Source organism: Acartia tonsa, chromosome 11 (genome assembly GCF_053477335.1).
Source record: "Acartia tonsa isolate MP-2025a chromosome 11, ASM5347733v1, whole genome shotgun sequence".
NCBI lineage: Eukaryota > Metazoa > Arthropoda > Copepoda > Calanoida > Acartiidae > Acartia > Acartia tonsa.
Genome location: NC_137270.1, coordinates 31,859,648 through 31,881,545, shown reverse-complemented (window position 1 = coordinate 31,881,545; position 21,898 = coordinate 31,859,648). Strand labels below are relative to the sequence as shown.

General features: G+C 32.3%; 1 protein-coding gene across 2 annotated transcripts in view; it reads right to left on the bottom strand.

Moving 5' to 3' along the window:
* The window catches only part of LOC145332168 (electrogenic sodium bicarbonate cotransporter 1-like), a 61,217-nt gene that overhangs the window by 34,785 nt on the left and 4,534 nt on the right, over positions 1 to 21,898 (bottom strand). For both annotated transcript variants that reach the window (XM_080177119.1, XM_080177120.1), the window contains exons 3-13: positions 21,405 to 21,473; positions 19,150 to 19,241; positions 15,612 to 15,688; positions 12,231 to 12,285; positions 7,916 to 7,984; positions 5,907 to 6,048; positions 5,460 to 5,553; positions 3,318 to 3,418; positions 1,606 to 1,693; positions 1,016 to 1,058; positions 381 to 495 (exon numbers count right to left, since the gene is read on the bottom strand). In XM_080177119.1, coding sequence (XP_080033245.1) covers positions 381 to 495; positions 1,016 to 1,058; positions 1,606 to 1,693; positions 3,318 to 3,418; positions 5,460 to 5,553; positions 5,907 to 6,048; positions 7,916 to 7,984; positions 12,231 to 12,285; positions 15,612 to 15,688; positions 19,150 to 19,241; positions 21,405 to 21,473 — 945 coding nt within the window. The remainder of the gene's footprint in view (positions 1 to 380; positions 496 to 1,015; positions 1,059 to 1,605; positions 1,694 to 3,317; positions 3,419 to 5,459; positions 5,554 to 5,906; positions 6,049 to 7,915; positions 7,985 to 12,230; positions 12,286 to 15,611; positions 15,689 to 19,149; positions 19,242 to 21,404; positions 21,474 to 21,898) is intronic.

The following is a 21,898-nucleotide window of genomic DNA, read 5'->3' as shown; positions in this document are numbered from 1 at the left end:
TGTTCATGTTCAATACAACAATAGTAAAAAATAGTCCCCCATGAAGCCTCTAGGGGTAATTTTTTATCATGCATTAGGGAATGTACATAAATATATTAAACGTTGTCTTATCCGTTTGGATATCTAACTTCAAGCTAATGTAGATTTGAGAAGGTATAAGAAAATGGACGATACATTGATATACATATCCATTGCTGTTAAATATGATTACAACTTCTGTAGATCAAATTATTCTTTGAAATATTTGGACACTTATAGTTTTAAACCAACCAACTAAAATTCAGCAAAAGTACCCAATGTTTCAAGCCAACAAATAAGATTACATTATTATAAACTCTGGGTACCCTTCCCTCCCTGAGATTTGAGGGTATATAGAATACCTTGATTGTAATGTTGTAGTAGTTTTAGGTGGCTCCAGCCTGATATCTGGATTCCAAGCAGAGGGGGGCAGCACAGTCAGTTCCTGCAGATATATATCCAGTCCTTTCAATAACTAAAGCATTCCATATTTCAGACTTTATTTTAAGGTAAGTGGAAGGTTTTTTTCTCCTATGTCTAATCCCTGCAGTAATCCATAATCTTACGGGGGCCTATTTCAGCTGTGCTATAACACTACGGGTTTACCCTGTACCCATATATTAGAGTAAAACAATAGAGGGAGAAAAAATTAAATAATTGTATCTCCCCATCGCAACCACCTTGCGCAACCTTTCTATTGGGTCATTGAAAATCAACCAATGGTGTAGCTTATATCAACACAGCCAAGTAGAATTTAGAAGCAGACGAAAGAGGTTTTAGAAAACTGAAGGCAGGTGGTTGTCTGTATATACATCTATACTAAAGATTTGTTACCCACAAATCCTTACCTAAGTAAAAAGACAAACACATGAAAAACTACCCACCAACCCCCCTTATTCCGAATTATTTAAAGAATGAGGGGGGAGAGGGGGGGGAGGAGTTCTGTCCTAAAAATTGACATGATAAATTATTCATAACATAAAAAGTCTAATTTCCTCATTTTCTGATTTAGCACCATACGCAGTCTGTCCACAAAATATCTAAACATAAAATAAACAAGAATAGTAGTGTTCTAGATTCATTAGGATCGGTTAAAAGATTTTATAACTAAAAGAACCATTCATCTAGCCAAACTGTAATCAAAACTAGTGTTTTTTTGCTAACATATTTAGATGGACTGACAGACATACGGACATTCGAATGAAAGAATACAAACGCCGTAGTGTTCTAAATTGATTAGGCACAATTATACCATTTTAATACTCAAAGAAAAGCAAAAAATCATAACAGCGAAATAAAAAAAAATCACGAAACCTTTTTTTATTAATATAAATAAACTAACACACTAACGAACGGACGGACTGACAAACTTTTTGAAGACCATCATTTTAGATGTCCCAAAAACCATACAAATGACGAGAAAGCATTGTATTTTTTTTAAAAATTGGTGAAAGAAGAGAAAACTTGATGACTTTTTGACAAAAGGCATAATAAAATCCCGTGAATTGAGTTCTGGGATAAAACGCCCTCTCTACCTATCTGTCCATCTGTCGGTGTGTCTGGATGTCTGTCTATCTATCTATCTACCTGATCACTAAATAGAGTGCCGATGGCCCGACCAATTTCTGTAAAGTTCTGGTGCTCTGAACTTGGCCCTAACAGTAACACAAAAAACCTGAAAATATCAAAACTATCAATTTATAAAAAACTAGTGGTCGCGTCCCTAGTATGTCGGGGATCTGTATTTGAAGGGACAAAGGGTGCTAGAAAATAGCTTAAAAACCATCATAATATGTACTTAAATCTGTACTTAAATCTGACAGAGCCTATATGATGCTTGCCTAAAATAGTAAACCCATTCGGATCGGTAGTCAAACTTTTAAGCTTCAGGCCAAAAAAAACCTTACTACTTTATATAATAGGATAGCTAATTTCGCACTAATTTGCCTTCCCTGTAATAGAACAAAGTAGTAAGGTGTTTTAAGTGAATGATATTTGAACCAGAAGGACCGAAAGGTTTCCTTCTAGGAGGATTGTTTGTCCATTTATCTACCTCTACATTTTTTCTATAAATCTACTTTGTAGGCTTCATTTCAAGAAAGGAAAGTATTTGTATCCATCTTTCTATTTATTTATTTATTCAGTCATCTATCTATTCACCAACAAATCTATCTATCTACCTAGAGAAAGGAAAGTATTAATATCCATTCATTTGTACGTCTATCTATACAGTCATCTATCTATTCACCAACAAATCTATTTATCAACCTAAGGGAAGGAATCTAGGAAAGTATTAATATCCATTCATTTGTATGTCTCTCTATACAGTCATCTATCTATTCACCAACCAATCTATCTATCAACCTAAAGGAAGCAAAGTATTTATATCCATCCATCTATATATCTATCTATTCATCTACCAATCTATCTATCTACCTTATAGGTTTGCTATTTATCCATTTGTCTCATTGTTTATCTATCTGTATACAAAGATGTCACTGTGGTCTAGAATTGAATCAAGACAAAAGTAAGTGCCGAGCCCTGGGACCTATGTATGGTGAAAATAGACATAAAACCATGATTATTCCAGGTAAAACCAAAATATTTCAGCGGGGGCTTTTTAAGAAAATTAGATTTGAAAATTTCAGGTTCAATTTTCACCCCCTAGGAGTTGCCGCATAATCATGACAAGAAAAGCAAATATTATTTATTTTAAATTTTGAACAACTTTGCTTTTATAAAGTTCTTCATAAAACCACTCCTGATGGGAGTTAATAAATGGCCATTTTTATCACTTGCTTTGCAAAGGTCACGAAAATTCAGCCTAAAATAAATCATATATAGAGAGGTTTTAAGAAGGACTTTATAAAAGCAAAGTTGTTCAAAATTTAAAATAAATAATATTAGCTTTTCTTGTCATGATTATGCGGCAACTCCTAGGGGGTGAAAATTGAACTTGAAATTTTCAAATCTAATTTTCTCGAAAAGCCCCCGCTGAAATATTTTGGTTTTACCTGGAATAATCATGGTTTTATGTCTATTTTCACCATACATAGGTCCCAGGGCTCGGCACTTACTTTTGTCTTGATTCAATTTTAGCCCACAGTGATGTATATTTGTTGAATTTTTTTTATGAAAATGACGTCAGCCTGCCATTGGTGATTTGGTCTGTTTTTTTCCTATAATTTGTCATTTGTATTGAATGAGTTCATTTTTTAATAGGTACTATAAAGAGCTTTCTATTTATTCATTTGTTTAGCTAACTAGTATACATCCATTTATCTATCTATCCAATGTACCTTGTAGGTTTGCTAATTTCAGAAAGGTCCTCTAGAAGAACTGGGGTTTTCAGCCGTACAAAAGCAAATATGTTTCTGTCCAAAAAGTCGCAGGTGGCAACCTAAAAGAATAACAGAATGTATTTTACTTTTCAAATTGGGCTAAAAAAATAAGTGCAGATATTTAAATGTCAAACGAATGGACATTCTAACAAGAGCTTTTTTTAATGAAAAAAAATAGAATTTTAAGGTTTAAGGTGAGTGAAGAATGTCGCTCAAAGATCTGCATGTGACGTCGTAAAAATGAGGGATTATCGATCTCTTTTTTAGGGGTTTTCTTTCCCACTCCTTTTTCCTCTTCCCTTATTTTATGACGGAAATATTTGAACTTATACGTTTTAACATTTTATAATTCTTTTATTTTTCAAGGTAAAATGTTGTTACATAAGATCAGTATCAATCTCAGATGAATTATTTTTTTTGTACATAATTAATCAAATCAATTTCTTTTTAATTTTTGTTTAATTTACTTAAAATATCCAGGGAGGGAGGTCTGTTTATTCCACTTGTCCCCAAAGTCTTACTAGAATGATTTCTTATTCGTTGGCTTGACAACTTAATGGACCTTTTAAGTTCAGTGTTCAAACGTTTCAACCACTAATTTTAATCTACTGAAGGGGCAATTTTGTGTATTATCATTGTACATTAATTATCGGACATTGTCTTATCCCTTTAGATTCCTGGTTTAATTTACTTAAAATATGTATTTATTTATAATTACTTAATTAAATTCTGAATGTGGTCAAAGGTAAATATTTAAATTATTTACCACAATGATAAATAAAGGCGTCAACAGCTATTTAAAAAGAACATTGTAAACAGCGAAGCTACTCTAAAAGTCAAATTTTATGTCAGTTTATCAGTTATAATCACTTAATCTAACTGTGATTCTGACAAACAATTCTAAGTGAAAATTTCCCCTAGCCCCCCATTCTAAATCACAGCACCTGATATTAACATATATTTATATTAAATTTATATCCCTAACTAAATCCTACAGTATTTAGATCTGTCTATGGTCAAATATTCTTAAAAATAAGAATTTGTCTCAAATAATATTGTTTAATTGGTAAAAACTTAGGAGGCTAAATAGTTTTCTTTAATAGCTAACAAAACTGGTATTAATTTTATGATTTTTATTTCAATATATGTGTGGAATATTGTCTGTAATTCGATGCTATATATGATTTTTCAGGATGGCTGAGAACCGGTTCTGATCCACTGTATATTAATCGGTATCATAGCAATACTGGAAAGTAAGTTACGTATTAGCTGCACCCCTTGACAAGAGTATTGACCTGCGTATATGTGGAAATATAAAAATTCTAAACCACAAATAAACAGTAAAAACAAGGATAACAACATCCATAAGTAGCCAAGCACAAAAACAAAAGCTTTTAAAATAAGTAATTTTGAGGTTTGAAGCATGAATGACAGCCAGACGGAAAAGACTAAATAAGCACAGGTCATGGTAAAATTCACTGAAAATTTCAGCAGCCGAGAAAATCACATTTCCACAACAGCGTTACTGACAGCAAGGTAAGTTATATAGAGTAGCTTCGCTACTATTTAAAAAGAATGTTATATCCATAAGTAGCGCAGCATTAAGTAGCTTAAAGTTAACAATAATGCGTTATACTAAAATAAAATGTTTGACAGTTATTGTCAGAAAATAAAGAACTAAATAGTGCAATACATTAAATCTTAAGCTATTCATGTTTCCAGTTTTTAACCTATAACCAAGACATGGACGTACGGACAGTTGGATACACCATATTACAAAGTAGATTTGATACAAAAAAATATCAACATATATTTTTTTGCGGTCATACTATGAAAAGATGTTATTAATTTACTGTATTTTTATGTAATACATAAATTTATTACATTTATAGATACAAAATTATTTATTTACTTAATATTATTTTAGATAGACGCCCGAAATTCCTTTGAATAATCATAACAAAGATTAACACTTAGATTTTGCTCATAAACGATTCCCTCAGCTGTTAATAGAGATGCATGATTATTAAAAACCTCTAAACATTATCAATTGTCAATTAGAAGATTACTTTTTGCATATTTAGTAAAGGTAATATTAACCTGTATGTTAGCTGCCTCTGCGTCCTTGGGAACTTTCTTGCTGAACTGGTTGTAGTCACGGTACTTCATTGTCTCATCCTTGTAAGACATTTTCCTAAAATAAATTTGATTTTTTATCCTATTATATAAAGTAGCAATGTTTTTTTTGTTTAGCGGTTATGATTTCAATAACTGATATACTACTCCTTTTAAGGAGCTTCCCTAAGGTCCCGGGAATGTTTTAGGCTGTTTTATTTTTAGTGTTCAGCCTTGGGTTGGTTTTATGTCATCGTCTTACTTCTTTTAATGCAGAGCCCCTAGATGCTAGGGTCAAAGCAGCTAGTAGTAGTCAAAGGTAAAAGTACGTCTTTGTTTAAAACAATTAGCCTACAAAATACATCTATCTTTTATAATGCACAATGAACATTTGATAATGTCATATTTGTTTTACTTAAAGTCGTCTTTTACCTGGACATTTTCCTCGAGGAGGGGGTTGATGACGTCACTGAGTAATGTCGTCTTTTTAAGTTTGAAGAGTCCTCTTCCTCTTTACCACCATCCTCTGTCCCCTCCCTCTTGGAGTGGGCTTCAGGGTCTGATCGTCGGGAACCTAAATAAAATTTTACAAGTTCTTTTTTTAAAAATGGATGAAGAATACACGTGGATATTATGAAAGGGGAAAAATCTAGGTCAATTTAGGATGCTAACTTGGAACTCGCCGAACAGTATTTTCCTCCAGTAGGAGGGAAGGAGAATTGGTAAAAGGAGTGGATAATGGATAATCGTTTATTAGCCAGCAGTGATTTTAACTTTAATAATATCTGGTATATTATCCAAATAGTTTCAGAGTCCCTGGATGTCTAGATATCTAGCTATCTATGAAGGTAGGTAACAAAAATTTAAAAAACACCCATTTTTTCACAATTTTAAAAATTAATTTTTTCATCAATCTTACATCCAACCTATACATTTTATACACCAAAATGATTGTTTAATCATGTTAAAAGCGCACATAATGCTATTTTTGCCAAAACTCTAATTTTACAGGGTGTCCAACAAAAAGTGTATTTTGGATATCTAGCGTAATACCCAAAATACCTGTCCGAAAAAAATCATTTTTTTTGGCTTAAATCCTGTGTTTTATCTGTGGGCAAATGTAGTATATAACGGTTCGGAGGACCCGGGACTATAAGGTTGTCAAATTTCATTTTGGAACACCCTGTAAATGTGATTTTTGTGTCTGTAGAGCTAAAACTTGGTCCAAATTGGCTATTTTTTAAAAATTACTTTAATATGTGTCCTAGTATGTTTGGCCATAGTGTTTTCTGACCAAATCAATATTTTCCTATTTTTTGGACACCCTGTATTTTCAAAAAAAGAGAATTTTTTTTTTTTTTTTATTTTTTTTTCTATTTTTAAGTTACTTTAAACTGTCATATAGATACAGATTTTGACTAATAACAATAATATTTGCCTATTTTACAAATTTTTACACTTTTGGGACACCCTGTGCATGTTTTTGAAAAATGATGGTTTTTGCCCATTTTTGGGAGGAAGGAGTCGTTTTAAGGCCATAGACTATTTCTTCATTTTTGTAGAACTTTTCAAGATACATCATTTGTTATTTATGCAAAAAGTGCAAAAACCGAACCGTTTTGCCGTTATTGACTGCCAAAGGCGGAATTTTTTACGTTTTTTGCCGTTCCCGAGGATTTAATGCGCATTTTAGGTAGGAAGACGTTGATTTTTCAAGATTACTCTGATATACTTTTATTTAGGAAATTTTATTTTCTAAAATTAATATTAAGTCAAATTTTTTGTGCATCTAACCGTTTTTCGTTGAGATGGATTTCAATTGTTAAAACAAGAAAATGAAGATAAATAATTGCTATAACACAAGTAATAAAAGAAACATTAACCATGTGCATTTGAAATTCCTTTTGACAAAAATTGGTTGAATATACAAAAATTTTTACTTCACATGAAATTTAGTAAAATAAAATGCCCAAATAAAAGTATTTTACAGTTATCTTGGAAAATCAACGTCTTCCTACCTAAAATGCGCATTAAATCCTCGGGAACGGCAAAAAACGTAAAAAATTCCGCCTTTGGCAGTCAATAACGGCAAAACGGTTCGGTTTTTGCGCTTTTTGCATTAATAACAAATGATGTATCTTGACCTAGATATATTCATTCTTATAGCAAACACAAGTAAAAATTGTTTTTAATGAAATGGAAAGAGAAAATATGCCTAGGAGACGCTACCTATGCAAAAAAAGTTAGTCTACTACCTTGGAGTTCAGGTAGAGGCTCCTCCAGCAAACTTTCCTGTCTGCTTGACAAGATACTATACCTGGAATGTCAGGTAGATGTTCCTCCATTAAACTCTTCTGTCTGCTTGACTGAGTACTATACCTGGAGTGTCAGGTAGAGGTTCCTCCAGCAAACTTTCCTGTCTGCATGACTGGGTATTATACCTGGAGTGTCAGGTAGAGGTTCCTCTAGCAAACTTTCCTGTCTGCTTGACTGGGTACTGAAGGTCACAACTAGATAGATAGATATTATTTGTATACACTCATGTATACAGTTAAGATACAATCATAACATTTAAAGGAATGTTTCCAGTATGGCCTCAAAACTGATTTATATCCGCTGGTTTGAAACCGATTCTCAGCCATAATGAAAAAACATCTATAGCATCGTATTAAAGACATTTTCTATGAATATTAAAATTTAAATCATAAAATTAATACCAGTTATGTTAGCTATGTTAGCTTGTCCCTTGGGTCTAACAAAACTGAATTGAATCTTTTATTTTTTTAATTAAATATCCGCGGAAAGCTGTCTATAATACAATGCGATAAATAACTATTATGGTTTCAGATATTAAAATGGCTGCATTTTATACCTAAAGCTTACACACGATTAGCTAATCTTGACTGTATTATAGCAATTGTCCTAGTTTAAAGAAAACATTAAGACAAAAGTGTAAAAATAGATAGGTTGAAAATAAATAGATACTGAAATAGATAAATAGCTGGAAAGTAATTCAGTTTTTATAAAATGGACAAAAAATTTCATACAAAAGCAGCTGTTTTGTTATTTTGTTAATTTAGCTATTTTTTTTCCAAGTTTTTTTAAGGTCAACAAATCGTAGTAAAGACGACCTTTTTTATTTGCTTTTATATTTCGTTTGTTGGCTATACCTTATTTATAATGCAAAAGCAAACAGTAAACCTCAAAATTAAGTTATCATTGAATATATATCTTAAATGGCAAATTATGACAAGCAAAATAAGAAAGAGTATTGTACTTTGTAGACAAAGAGGATGTAGATACTGATAGTGTCACGAACAGACGAATAATCCTTAGTTATAGAGTAGCTGCTCTAATGAAATATTAATTTGCAATATGTTTTGCAGAGGGCATAAACAATGTTTATAATTTATCAACAATAAAAACAGAAGAAAAATGTTTATTATTGAGAAATTATAAAAATTGATGAGTGATGGAAAAAATATTTTCATAAACATCTTTCATTGAGAAATTCTCAAGGACAATTGTGACAATATGTAGCGTAGATAAAAAAAAATGTTTTTCATCTCAAAATTTTCAAACAGCTATGATTATATATTAGAGTAACAGGATGTATGGTGATATTTTATTTGGAGCGGCCTCTTGGGGCGTTGTCACTACTCACTAGTTTTAGATATTGTAATATTTCGAATGAAAACAGATACCTCTCATATTAAATTCAAAATCTAAATACTTGTAAACAATATCGTTCTTGTTTTTCATTTCTACGTTTTAAATTTAAAAACAAAATTATAATGATTAAGATTTTAATCAAAGATTATTTTCACGAGAAATAAATTCCATAACTATCACGGAATAATCCTTATTAATTCTGCTGGATCAAACCGGTTCTGATTCTTGAAGATATAATTTTTTTGATCTTTCACCCAAACCTTGAAATGGACCATCGAAACAGCCCACCCTAATTTTCAATTTATGAAAATAACGGCATGGGGCTAAAATTATTACAGGGCTTCTATATTCCTTACTTGACCTAACCTAACCTAAATCACAAATTTCCCATTAGTGTCAAATAAGAGGTTTATTTAGAATACATGGAAAAATGAAGAATTTAAAGTATTTATTGCTTGTTATTACATCTCTACTTATGGATATAAATTTAGAGGCGTGTAGATGAGGGGTGGTGGATACATTACCAACCACATACAGCTCTTTCCACTCCTCTTGACACCCCCCTGAAACTAAAAAACACCCTCCTTGTTGTCTTAATACACACCACGGGGGGGGGGGGGTGTCAAAAATCGTAGTGTCAAAATCCTCTGCACGCCACTGAATATAATTATCTTTCATCTCTTTCTAACTATCTCCGATTAAATTTTTTATTAAAATTTTTTTCAAACTACGTTTTTTTTCCAAAATTAATTTAGTAAATACTAGTTATAAATTAGATGGATAATAAAAATACAGAGATTCGGGGATGGGACAATGTATGTTAATAAGACTGTCAATTTTATTGTTACATGCGATTATTTCAGTATTTTATTTTTATTCTTTGTTAAGAAATGATAAAACTGTCAATTTCAATCATAAAGATAGATAAAAAGATAGAGAGAACAAAGAGGGGAAAATGGATACATATATATAGATATGTATATACATAGATAGATAGAAAGATTGGTGGAAATATAAAGAGTATGCCAAAAAAGCATCCTTTTTAAAATTCAAAAGGCGCGGCTTGTGTAAAAAGTAGAAAATCCTCTCATTTTTCAAAACTCAAAGTTGGCAAATATCTGAAAAGTAGAGCTCATTTTTCTACTGTTTCCACAAGCCGCGCAACTTGAATTTTAAGATAGGGTGAATTTTTTTGCACAACCTCTATAAAGAAAGTATTTTAGAAAAACAGATTGATAAATCAAAAGGTACATAGCGATAAATGGATTAGTTAAATAAAATAAAGTTTTTTTGGTAAAAGTTAAAAAGAGTTTAAAATCAGTATTTTTAAAGTGTAGCACTCCTTTAATTTGTTTAATGTTGTTTGGTCTTATAAACAAGGATGATCAAATTTAATTGTATTTGATTAAGCCTGTTTCATGGCTAAGGCATTCCTTTTCAAAATTTCTACTGATATCAAGCGCTTATTGAAGTAACACAGTTTAAAATTCAACATCCTTAGTATGACACAGCCTGGGCTAAGTCTAACTAACCACCTACACGACAACAAGTATGACACAGCCTAGGGTGAGTCTAACTAACCACCTACATGAAAACAAGTATGACACAGCCTGGGCTGAGTCTAACTAACCACCTACATGACAACAAGTAGAATAAACTATTGGTTACTTTTAGAGAGGCTTCGCTACTAAATTAAATTTTCTAAGAAACTTTCTTTCCTTGTTTTTCCCTGAAATAAAGTTTTATGATGGACATGTTGTTTATTTTCAATATCTTATATTTCATTTGGGGATACAGGGATATTTTCAATAATTGAACGGTGGAAAGGGTGAGGGAGGTAGAAAGAGTTGTAGATCATTTTTATTGCAATTGTCCCCTCTCTACCTGCATTTTTTCTACCCAGAGATGGGAGGGGACAATAGCTGTAATATTAATTTTTATCCCTTTTTTTCTCATATATTTGTAAGTTAACTTTAGTTTGGGCCTCGCTTAGGTTGAATTTTCCAACTACCATAGGCAAAAATTAACACATTAGATTTTTTGGGAAAGATTATTAAAATTTAATTTTCCCAATTCCCCAATTCCTAACGAGTTGATATATCAGTTGATATATCATTTATTTGAGTTTCAATTTGTGTTTTGTTAATAATGTACAAGGACGAAAAAAATTCCTGATGATGAGGGCAGTTTTGCCCTCGAAACGTTGAATAAATTTAAAAGTTTGATGCCTTGAGTTTTTCATTCTGAGGATTTTACATGTTGGGTCCGTTAACCATTCGTCTTACTTATCATTTATTGCTTCAATCTGATTTTTTTTATTTTGTTATAATTCATAAAATTTTCTTTACATTTTCTTGCTTACAAAATTCATAATTACAGACAGACATACAGACATGCAAACAGAATATTAGAAATTAGACAGACAGACAGATAAAAAAACTAAGGAGGGGGGGGGGGGGTATCCTTCAGCCTTGGAAGTCCCTAACCGAAACGAATTATTTAAAATCGAAATGAACTTCTTTTCCATGTGGCTTTGAAACCAATTAATTTCCCTCGAATTAAATTCTTTCATTTTGAGAGAAGCGTACAACGCCCGAAATTAATAATTGCAACAATTTAGCTGCGCAAATATATTAGTTATTTATCGTATCAAAGACAGCTTTCTGCGGATATAAATGTAAAGTATTATAAGATTAAAGCCACTTTTGTTTTTCAGGGGCTGCTATTTAGCCAATTAATTCCATTTGAAATTGCTGAAAATTAAATATTTTGTTGGAGTAAAACTTGTTTTTTGGTATAACCGAAAGGGAAGTGGGTAAGAAGGGGGAGAAAAAAGGAAGGGAGTTGAGGAAAAATTTTCACTTATAATTGTTTGTCAGAATCACATTCCCTTTTCCCTGGCTCCGATGGGCCGAAGACTCAGGCTAATTAATCCAGTATTGGTTTTATAATTTTTAGCTCAATAATGGTAGAAAATTGTCTGTTAAACGATGCTATACATGATTTTTCAGTATGGCTGAGAACCGGCTCTAATCCAGAGGATATTAATCGGTTTCAAAGCCATATTGAAAAATAAATTCCTACCTGACGTTCTTGATAGTTGGGTTACAAAGCTCATTTTCATTCTCTGTTTTACTCCCTAAAAATTTATAGATTGTTAAATTTTTATAAATACCTTTCCATAATATTACGATTTTCTAAAAGTAACAATTTTTCTCGTATTCATTCGAATCCGGTGGATAGGAACCGGTTCTCATCCATACGAAAAAAACTATGTCTAGCATCGTATTATATCCAGCTTTCTACGAATATAAAAATGTACAATCATAAGATTAAAACCAGTTTTTTCAGCACCTTGGGGCTAAAAAAATAGTTTTAATCTTATAATTGTACATTCTATATCCGCGGAAAGCTGTTTATAATACGATGCGAGAAATAACTATTATATCTTATTACATAAAAATTAATGTTTTTGTTTGTTTGTCTACTGGACCACTGTTAACTATCTCACCACTGAACCTTTTACAGAAGGAAGGAAGTGGGTTAACGACCCACCCAATTTAAATTATATTTTTACAAAGAAGAAGTTTCGGCACCCTTGTACAAAGGGAAGTCCAGTAAGTCATGCAGTGGTGCCGCCTAGCGGCATAACAAACTGATTTTTGGTATTTCTTTTCTGGGGGCGATTTCAATTCGGAGGGTGTTGGTACCCTTCCTCCAAAACAGCTACACTGAACAGGAAGACCATATCGTTTCAGCGGTTAGCGAGATCTTTCGGTTGAGACATGCACACACACACACAGATCCTGTTACTTATAAAAGTATAAAAATGAAATGTGTTTCTTCAAGATAAGAATGAATTGTTTTAAAATTTCATTACAAACTTTAATTGGAGATATCAAAGTAATTCCAAAGTAAATTTTCGTCGGGTAAATGAATAAAACAGAGATATGACAATTGAATAATAAACTAATCAACTTAATTTAAAAAAGGTTTGTATGTCTATCTATCTGATCTATCTGTGTGTGTGTGTGTGTGTGTGTTTCAAAAATGTTGAATTTAGGAGAGGTGTCTTCTTTACCCTTAACCCCAATCCTCTTTAAAATGCCCCCAGAGGCTTCTAGGGCAATTTGTGTTAGTTTTAATATTATAAGAACTTATATTCTCATCCTCGAAATTTTTTTTTTGCAAATTTTAAAGTAAACAATTGGAAATTTGTAAACATAATCAGGGACAAAAGGATTTTTTTAGCAGCGATTCTAAAAGCAACTCATGTCAAAAGTTAAGACCCTACATATCAAGCATTTTGAATCATGCTTTCCCACGTCCATGTGACTTATTTTTTTTAAGTTACTATGGTCACATAAGGTGGAATTTATAGTTTGACTTTTAGAAAGAAAAAAAAGAGATTTAGGTACAGGGTCATCATTTCTAGGAGGTTTAACCTCCCCCAAAATAGTTAATAGCCTTCCCTAAACCTATAAGAAGCTAAACTGTAAAAGAGAACCATAACGGTATAGCAGTTAGCGAGATCCTTCGCTACAGACAAACAAAAATACTTTATATCATAGGATTATTTAATGTGGAATTTAGCCAATCTCTGTGATTTAATAATTGTGTTTCACAGGGTCCTGGCTTTAGCATTACACACATACATACAGACACGACAGACAGACAGACCACCAAAGAATTGAATAAGAAAATAAAAAAAAATAATGTAGTTAGACATGGGTATAGACTATAGTGTTCATAAAGATCTCGGAAAACACTAGTCTTTAGTTTTTAAAGTAAATAAAAGTGTTAGACCTTGAGAGGTTTTATGCTATTTTGTTGGGAGAAAAATATAAAATACCTTTCCCTTAATTTAAGGATTTTTAAAAATCCTAGAAGAGATAAAGATTTAATATTTAACTTTATTTTCATCAAATACATTATAAGCATTGACATTTTCTCAGAAGCGCAGCTATTCTACAACAAGGGTACGTCCGTCGGCCAAAGATATCAATATTACATTTCTTGATTTTTTTGCCCAAATTGTTGTTAGTTTAAGTTATTACTGTACATACATTACTGTCTATATGTCTGTTTGTCTCTCTGTTTATCCGTCTGTTTGACTGTCTGTTTGTCTGTCTGTTTGTCTGTCTGTTTATCCGTCTGTTTGTCTGTCTGTTTGTCTGTCTGTTTATCCGTCTGTTTGTATGTCTGTTTGTCTGTCTGTTTGTCTGTCTGTTTGTCTGTCTATTTGTCTCTCTGTATATCCGTATGTTTGTCTGTCTGTTTATCCGTCTATTTTTCTGTCTGTTTGTCTATATGTTTTTCTGTCTCCTTGTCAGTCTGTGTGTCTGTCTGTTTATCTATCTATCTATCTGTCCATTAACCCGTCCCGTTTTAGAAAAATTTTGTTAAAATTTTTGCCCCCAGCCATAATATGGTTGATTTATGCAAAATAATGACCCATGCAAAATAGTTTTTCTGTAATGCAAAAACTGCGATGGTACAAGCACTGCAAAGTTTTTAAAATTTGCAAAAAGACCTGTTTTTAAAGCTTTTGTACCATCTCAATTTAAAAGATTTTTACAAAATTTCAATTCTAATGTGTCGATATAAACCTAAAATTTACCAAGAAAAATGAGGGCAGTCTCAATTCTAACATATGAAGGACAAAGGTGCAGCAAATAATTTTCCAAAGTAAAAATTGCCAAATTGCATACACAAATAATAGGGTTGGGCCGGATTGGACGGATACAGATATTCGACTGATTTAAGATGCTGGATATCTGGTATTCAGGTTTATATTGGCACACTAGAATTGAAATTTTGTAAAAATCTTTAAAATTGAGATGGAACAAAAGCTTTAAAAACTGTCTTTTTGCAGATTTTAAAAAGATTGTACCATCTCAATTTTAAAGATTTTCACAAAATTTCAATTCTAGTGTGTCAATATAAACCTGAATACCGGATATCCAGCATTTTGAATCAGTCGGATATCCATATCCATCCAATCTGGCTTAACCCAATTATTAATGTATGAAATTTGGCAATTTTTACTTTGGAAAATTACTTGCTGCATCTTTGTCCTTCATATGTTATAATTGAGACTGCCCCCATTTTTTTTGGTAAATTTCAGGTTTATATCAACACACTAGAATTGAAATTTTGTAAAAATCTTTTAAATTGAGATGGTACAAGAGCTTTAAAAACAGGTCTTTTTTGCAAATGTTAAAAACTTTGCAGTGCTTGTACCATCGCAATTTTTGCATTACAGAAAAACTATTTTGCATGGGTCATTATTTTGCATAAATCAACCATATTATGGCTGGGGGCAAAAATTTTAACAACATTTTTCTAAAACGGGACGGGGTACTGTCCATGCATCAATAATCCATCCATTATCTATCTAAAAATATATCTATCAATCTGACTGGTTATCTGTCTTTCAGTTTATATGTCTATCCTTGTCTATACCTGGGTGAATAACTGTTGGACTTTATTCTTCTGTTCAGGATCCAAGTCATCATTACCCTCCTGGCTCAATATATTCTCTAAAATAAATAAAAATAAGGGAAAAATAAAATAATAAAACCAAATTAAAGACGAAATATATCAGTTTTCCTAAATTTAAAAAAACGAAGCTTTTCTTTAATTAGGGTTTGACGTCGGATAGCTCTAATCTTTGGGTATGGTAGAATTGTCCTGATTTCAAACTTGGCATGGTGATTCCTATAAAAATTAGGTTCATTTTACCTATTGGTAAATCGATGTGTTATAATCGATTTGTTATTCCTTTAGATCCCTGCACCTAAGCTTCTTACTTGTAAAAGAGATTGGGTATATGCGAACTTTTAGCCTGATATAAAATTGTTTTTATGCTACGGGCAGCATACGTATTAAACGCTCTGAAAGTTTTATTTTTTGTTACAAAGTTTTTAAAGAATAGAGAGAGAGATTTTTAATTACTATTTAAACTTTACGCTGAGTGCTTAAGTTTGAAATAAAGTAACGTCTCTACAAGTTGTTTTGTCTGCCTATCTTTTAGTAATAATATGAAATGCAATTCATTTAATAATCTTTGATTGAACGAACCAAATAACCACTATTAAAAGCATAGCTTTTGGACATAAAGGATCCGTACGTCTATAATCAACTTTTCAGCCCGTATTTTAAGCATTGCAATGTTTTATGATAAAACTGTTCTATTTACTTGATTTTTTGAATATTAATTTCTAGGCCATGTCTTTTAATGTCCATATTAAGTAATAAGCATCCTAAATTTTTGTTTAAAATTCTAAATTGTTACTCTACAATTTTAATGTTCGTTTGTTTGACCCTCTAATTTGTAGAGCTTAGTTTTTATGGATGTAGTCATCCTTGTTTTTCTTTGAAAATTCTGGTATAAATAGTTTTAACTTTCATCTATAGGAAAAGTTTACAATCTTCTAAAAAGGAAGTATTTCAGATATAGGAACTAAGCAATTAAGATAGATTATTTTTTTTTCTTAATTATCATTAAAGAGAGGGGTAGGTTTCTGGTAAAATCCGTAAAGGTTATGTGTTATAAGTAAAAAACTGTAGTAGAACGATAAAAATTTATGTTAACTTTAAAAAAAAAAATTTGGTCTATAGTTCTTTTCAATAAGAAATACACATATTTTGTGAATATTAGCAATCTACTACTATTTTTAAGCCTTAAAACACACACCTTTACGGATTCTAACAGAAACCTACACCTCTCTTTTAGATTTTTAAATGTTAACACAATCGGGGGTAAAAATTTTCTGTCTTAAATAGTAGACGAGAAAATGGTATTTACCTCATAGTGTTACGGACGGACTGACGGACAGAAAAAGTGAATTACAGAGAAGCTTTGCTTCTAAAAATGTCTATTATATATTGAAATTGATTAATTCATTACTAACAAATTTTAGTTAAAATTAAAAAAGGAAAATTATACCATAAGGAGCACAGCCCCCCTATAACAATAGCAACTTTAATTAATGTGTATTTGTGATATACAAAGAAAAGAAAAGATACTGGCCTAATAATTTTATACTTTTTTCAATCTTTCTTAAAGGAACATTTTGTTAAAAGGAATAACAAAGAAAATCTTTTAGATGGTATTAACAACAAATCTCTTAGTATGAAGCTTACTTGAAGCTTTTTATAGTGCCTATAAAAAATTACATCATACTGGCCTATCATTGGTCAATTAAAATGTATACTGGCCAACAATTGGTAATTTAGTCTGTGTGTATTTTGTATTTTATGACGTCATTTTTTTATATGCACTATATAGATATTCATCTTCAGCTTTCTTAATTCTACTTTTATTCTAAGCAATCACATTTTTTCTCTCAATATTTTGTAAACAGTGAAAAAACACAAAAAGTTAGCTAGGTAATTCATAATTGTCTTGATCATAAAAAAACATTTAAATAGAAATACAAATTTGTAGAGTATCTTCAGTGAAATTCAAATCATTAAATAAAATAAAATGTTAAAAAAGAAATATTTTTGAAATAATTAAAATCTTTGATAACATTTTTCAAAACTCTTAATCAGAAAAGGATTAGTTTTTGATTAGTTTTAATGGAATTAAAACAACAGGGTTCTAAAGGGATAAGACGTCAGCAAAAAAAATTTATGTACACCTCCAATTATAATGGATATAATTACCCCTTCTGAAAATTAAAATTATAGGTGTGAAATTTATGACACTGTTAGTTTGTACCAACCAACGACCAGTTCAATTTACACTAAAATGTCCTTTCGCTCTCCCTAAGTTTGATTGAAAAAAAATCGGAGGGAAGAATCCTTATACTAAAGTAACAGGATGTTTGTCTGTCTGTGTGTACCGAAGGATCTCGCTAACCGCTGAACCGATCGGGTTCTCCTTTACAGGGTAGCTTCTCATAAGTCCCGGGAAGGTTTATAACTATTTTGGGGGAGGGTACCACCACCCTCCCAAGAGAAATGACAAAAAATCGAAATTTTTTAAAATTTAGGGGAGACTTCAACGTCAAATAAGGTGGTATCATACATAAAAAATTAACTTTAACAAACAAAAACATTTAAAGTGCCACTAGAGGCCTCTAGGGGCGTAGCCGCTAGTTTATATATAAGGTGTCTGTCCTCATTTCCATTAATCCGCATTCTCTCTGTTCATCTCCCTGTCCGTATGTTATGGTATTTTCTCTCAGGGCTCGGCAGCCCCGCATCATTCTCTCTGTTCATCTCCCTGTCCGTATGTTATGGTATTTTCTCTCAGGGCTCGGCAGCCCCGCATCATTCTCTCTGTTCATCTTGTTCTTCCTGTCCGTATGTTATGGTATTTCCTCTCAGGGCTCGGCAGCCCCGCATCAGTCTTATGTAAGCCTCAGTAAAATCGTCATATCATAACTTAAAAACGCAGCTTAGGCACTTTTTACTTATTTTAAAATTGTATAGACTATTTATATTTGAATTATACTTCTGAAATTATCTAAGAGATTCCTTTGATTTTTAAATGTTACTTTATTTTTCTGGTTTGTTTGAAAGCTATAATTTCTTTAAACTACACTATTTATGGATGTTTTCATCCTTTTATTTTCATTATAATCAAGTGTTATTAATACTCCTGATCCAGAAATGATTATTACGTTTACTTGGGTGGATAGATATATGGAAGCTAGTAAAAGTGGCTGACTCAGATTATGACGTTAAAATTAAACCAATAAGAGGCCACTATAAATTTCATTATTGGTCAATTACAGCGTATACTGGCCTCTCATTGGTTAATTTTTTTGACGTCATAATCTGAATCAGCCATTTTTACTAGCTTCGATATTTGCGAGGAGAAACCTGCAAGCAGCATTACAGACACACAGACAGACAGAAGAAAGGACGTACAGACAGACAGATTAGTGATTAGTTAAATAGCAGCTTTGCAGCAAAAATAAATATTAGGGTGGTCTATATTAGTTGAATTATAATACCGGATATCCGGTCCAATTCTAATTAATATTACCTATGATGTCATGTATGTTAAGAGCGTCTAAATCCAGCAGTGAACAATTGTTTGACAGCAGATCTCGAACTTTGCTCATAACTGCCAAAGAACTAAAATATAAATGTTTGGATAATAGATAAGCCAAAAAAGTATAGAACCTTGGATACCAAATTAAATAAATCGAACTCGTTAAGTGATACCTTGCGTAATTATATCTCTATGTGATTCTTACTTAACCTAACCTAATCTAATTTTACATTTTATTGATTAAAATAGTTGGGTATAGTCCCTTTCGTGAAAATGCCTCTTAATGGGCGTTTCGTCGTATTTTCACAGTGGCTTTTTCGTAGGCGTCCAAGGGGGGGGGGGGTAATGGGCCATTTGGCACCCCCAAAATTTTTTGAACAATACCCCCCCCAAAAAAAAATTTTGGGGGGGGGTATTTACCCCCCCCCCCAAATTGAATGTTCTTAAAAAAAAATTTACTGAAAATTTTTTTTAGGGGGGGGAGGGAGTAATCCCCGCCCCCCCCCCCTAAACTATCCATGGGATCTATGATGTAATTGTAAAGCACTGAAGATTCCATAAAATAGATACCTAACTAAATTAAATAATTCATTAAATAATGAAAAAGAATTTCTATAGGCGATTTCTTTTGGGAGGATGTCAGGGTGTCTCAAAACTAGTTATAAAACTTACCAGGACCTATAAGACGCTTCACTTTAAAGTATAATCATATTGGTTCATTGGTTAGTGAGTTAATTATTGTATTTTTATGTTCTAAAGAATGAGATACTACTATATATTTGAATAGTAGTGGCGCCCTTAGCATCTAAGAACTCGTGTTTTCTAAAGGGTAAAAAGGGAGGAGAAAAATAGCCTAAAACCACTCAAAGGATTGACCTATAAAAGTGTGGAACCGTCATGGGATCTATGTGAAGCTTTCCTAAAAAGGAGAACTCAGTATTAAAAGTAATGAAATCTGAAGCTATAGTCAAATAAACCTTACTTACTACTTTATGTTATAGGATAGTACTTATTAACTTAATAGATTAGGTAGGTGCTTTTTTTACATAATTAAATTACCCCCCCCAAAAATTTTACCCCCGGGGTAAATTAGTTTGGGGGGGGGGGGGTTAATTACCCCCCCCCCCCCCCCAACAGATTTGGGGGGAGTATTTACCCCCCCCCAACAGACTTTAGGGGGGGGTAATTACCCCCCCCCAATCAAATTTTACCCCCGGGGTAAAAATTTTGGGGGGGGTAAAAAAATTTCGGCGCGCTTCCCGCGCCATTTTACCCCCCCAAACACGAATTACCCCCCCCCTAAAATTTTTTACCCCCCCCCCAAAAAAAAAGCTTGGACGCCCCTGGGCTTTTTCCATATTTCTAGCCACTGCAAGGCTAATGCCTAACCCTGCGGGGCAATCAACTAACCTAACTTAACCTAACCTAAAATAACCTATCAAAAGCTACTGTGAAAATACGACAAAACGCCTCTTAAGAGGCGTTGTCACGAAAGGGACTATACCCAAATAGTTTGTTAGTGGTCATCTTTCGATTGAAGTGAATTTACTAGAATTAACGTACTCGGGCATAGGGAAAAACAGACTGACAGACATAACCTAACTGTTATTGAAGAGTAGCTGCGCATATAAAAACTTTTTATCAAAAATATCAAGAGGTTAGATAACACATGAAGAAAAACAAAACAAATTTTCAGCTGAAATTGAGATAAAAAGTTTTTTCTTTTTCATGGTATTTTTGTAATTTGAGCTAAAATTTTTCTTTTACAATTACGAAACACTAGAAATATTATATAAGTTTAAGAAATATAAAACTAGCTTAAAGCTAAGCTAAACGAAAAGAAGGAAAGGTAAGAGAGAGCGTAATTTTGTTTATCATCATTTGATCAAGATAAATTTACACCCAAAATATGACAACGGGAATATTTTAAGAAAACCAGCATTAATTACCGACAGACAAAGAAAAGAATATGCAAAAACTGAGGTAAAAAATCACGAAACCTTGAAAAAAAAGGTTTAAGTCGCATATTTCATAGGATCCTACATTAAAAATTTCAGCTTTCTATCTTCAATAGCTTGTTAGTTTAGGTTTTACAAGGTACTTGGTAGCCATGCAGGGCTATGACACTACAGGTTCAGGACTTGCATGTTTAGGGCCTCCAGAAGAAGTTTAATTTATTTAAAACAAAGAGGTGGAATATCAGTGCACATCCGATAACTTGTAGGAAATGAAAGTTGTATACTAACCAGCTAGGAACATGAGGTTTGCTCCATCTCTTTCCACCATCCTCTACGTCTTCTTGGAACTTGACCCATCTACAATAAATTTATTTTCTAGTATGGCTTCGAAACCGATTATTATCCGTTGCACTAGAACTGGTTTTAAGCCATAACGAATAATCATGTATCGTATCGTATTGTATCCAGTTTTCTATGAATCTAAAAATGTATATTCATAATATTTAAACCAGTTTTGTTAGGACGTGCCTTCGGCATCTCAGGTCTAACAATAACTGTACATTTTTATATCCGCGGAAAGCTGTTTATAATACAATGCGGTAAATAACTATCAGTCATAATCTATTTATGGATGCGCGTTAAATGGAATCTATGTGCGATGCTGCAAATAGATTTTTACGTTTAGATTCTACAGATTATAGAAGTTATTTATTAAAATAAACTGGTTGTAAATCCATCAAAAACTGAAAATGGGAACAAAATGTAATAATATTTGTTTAGGT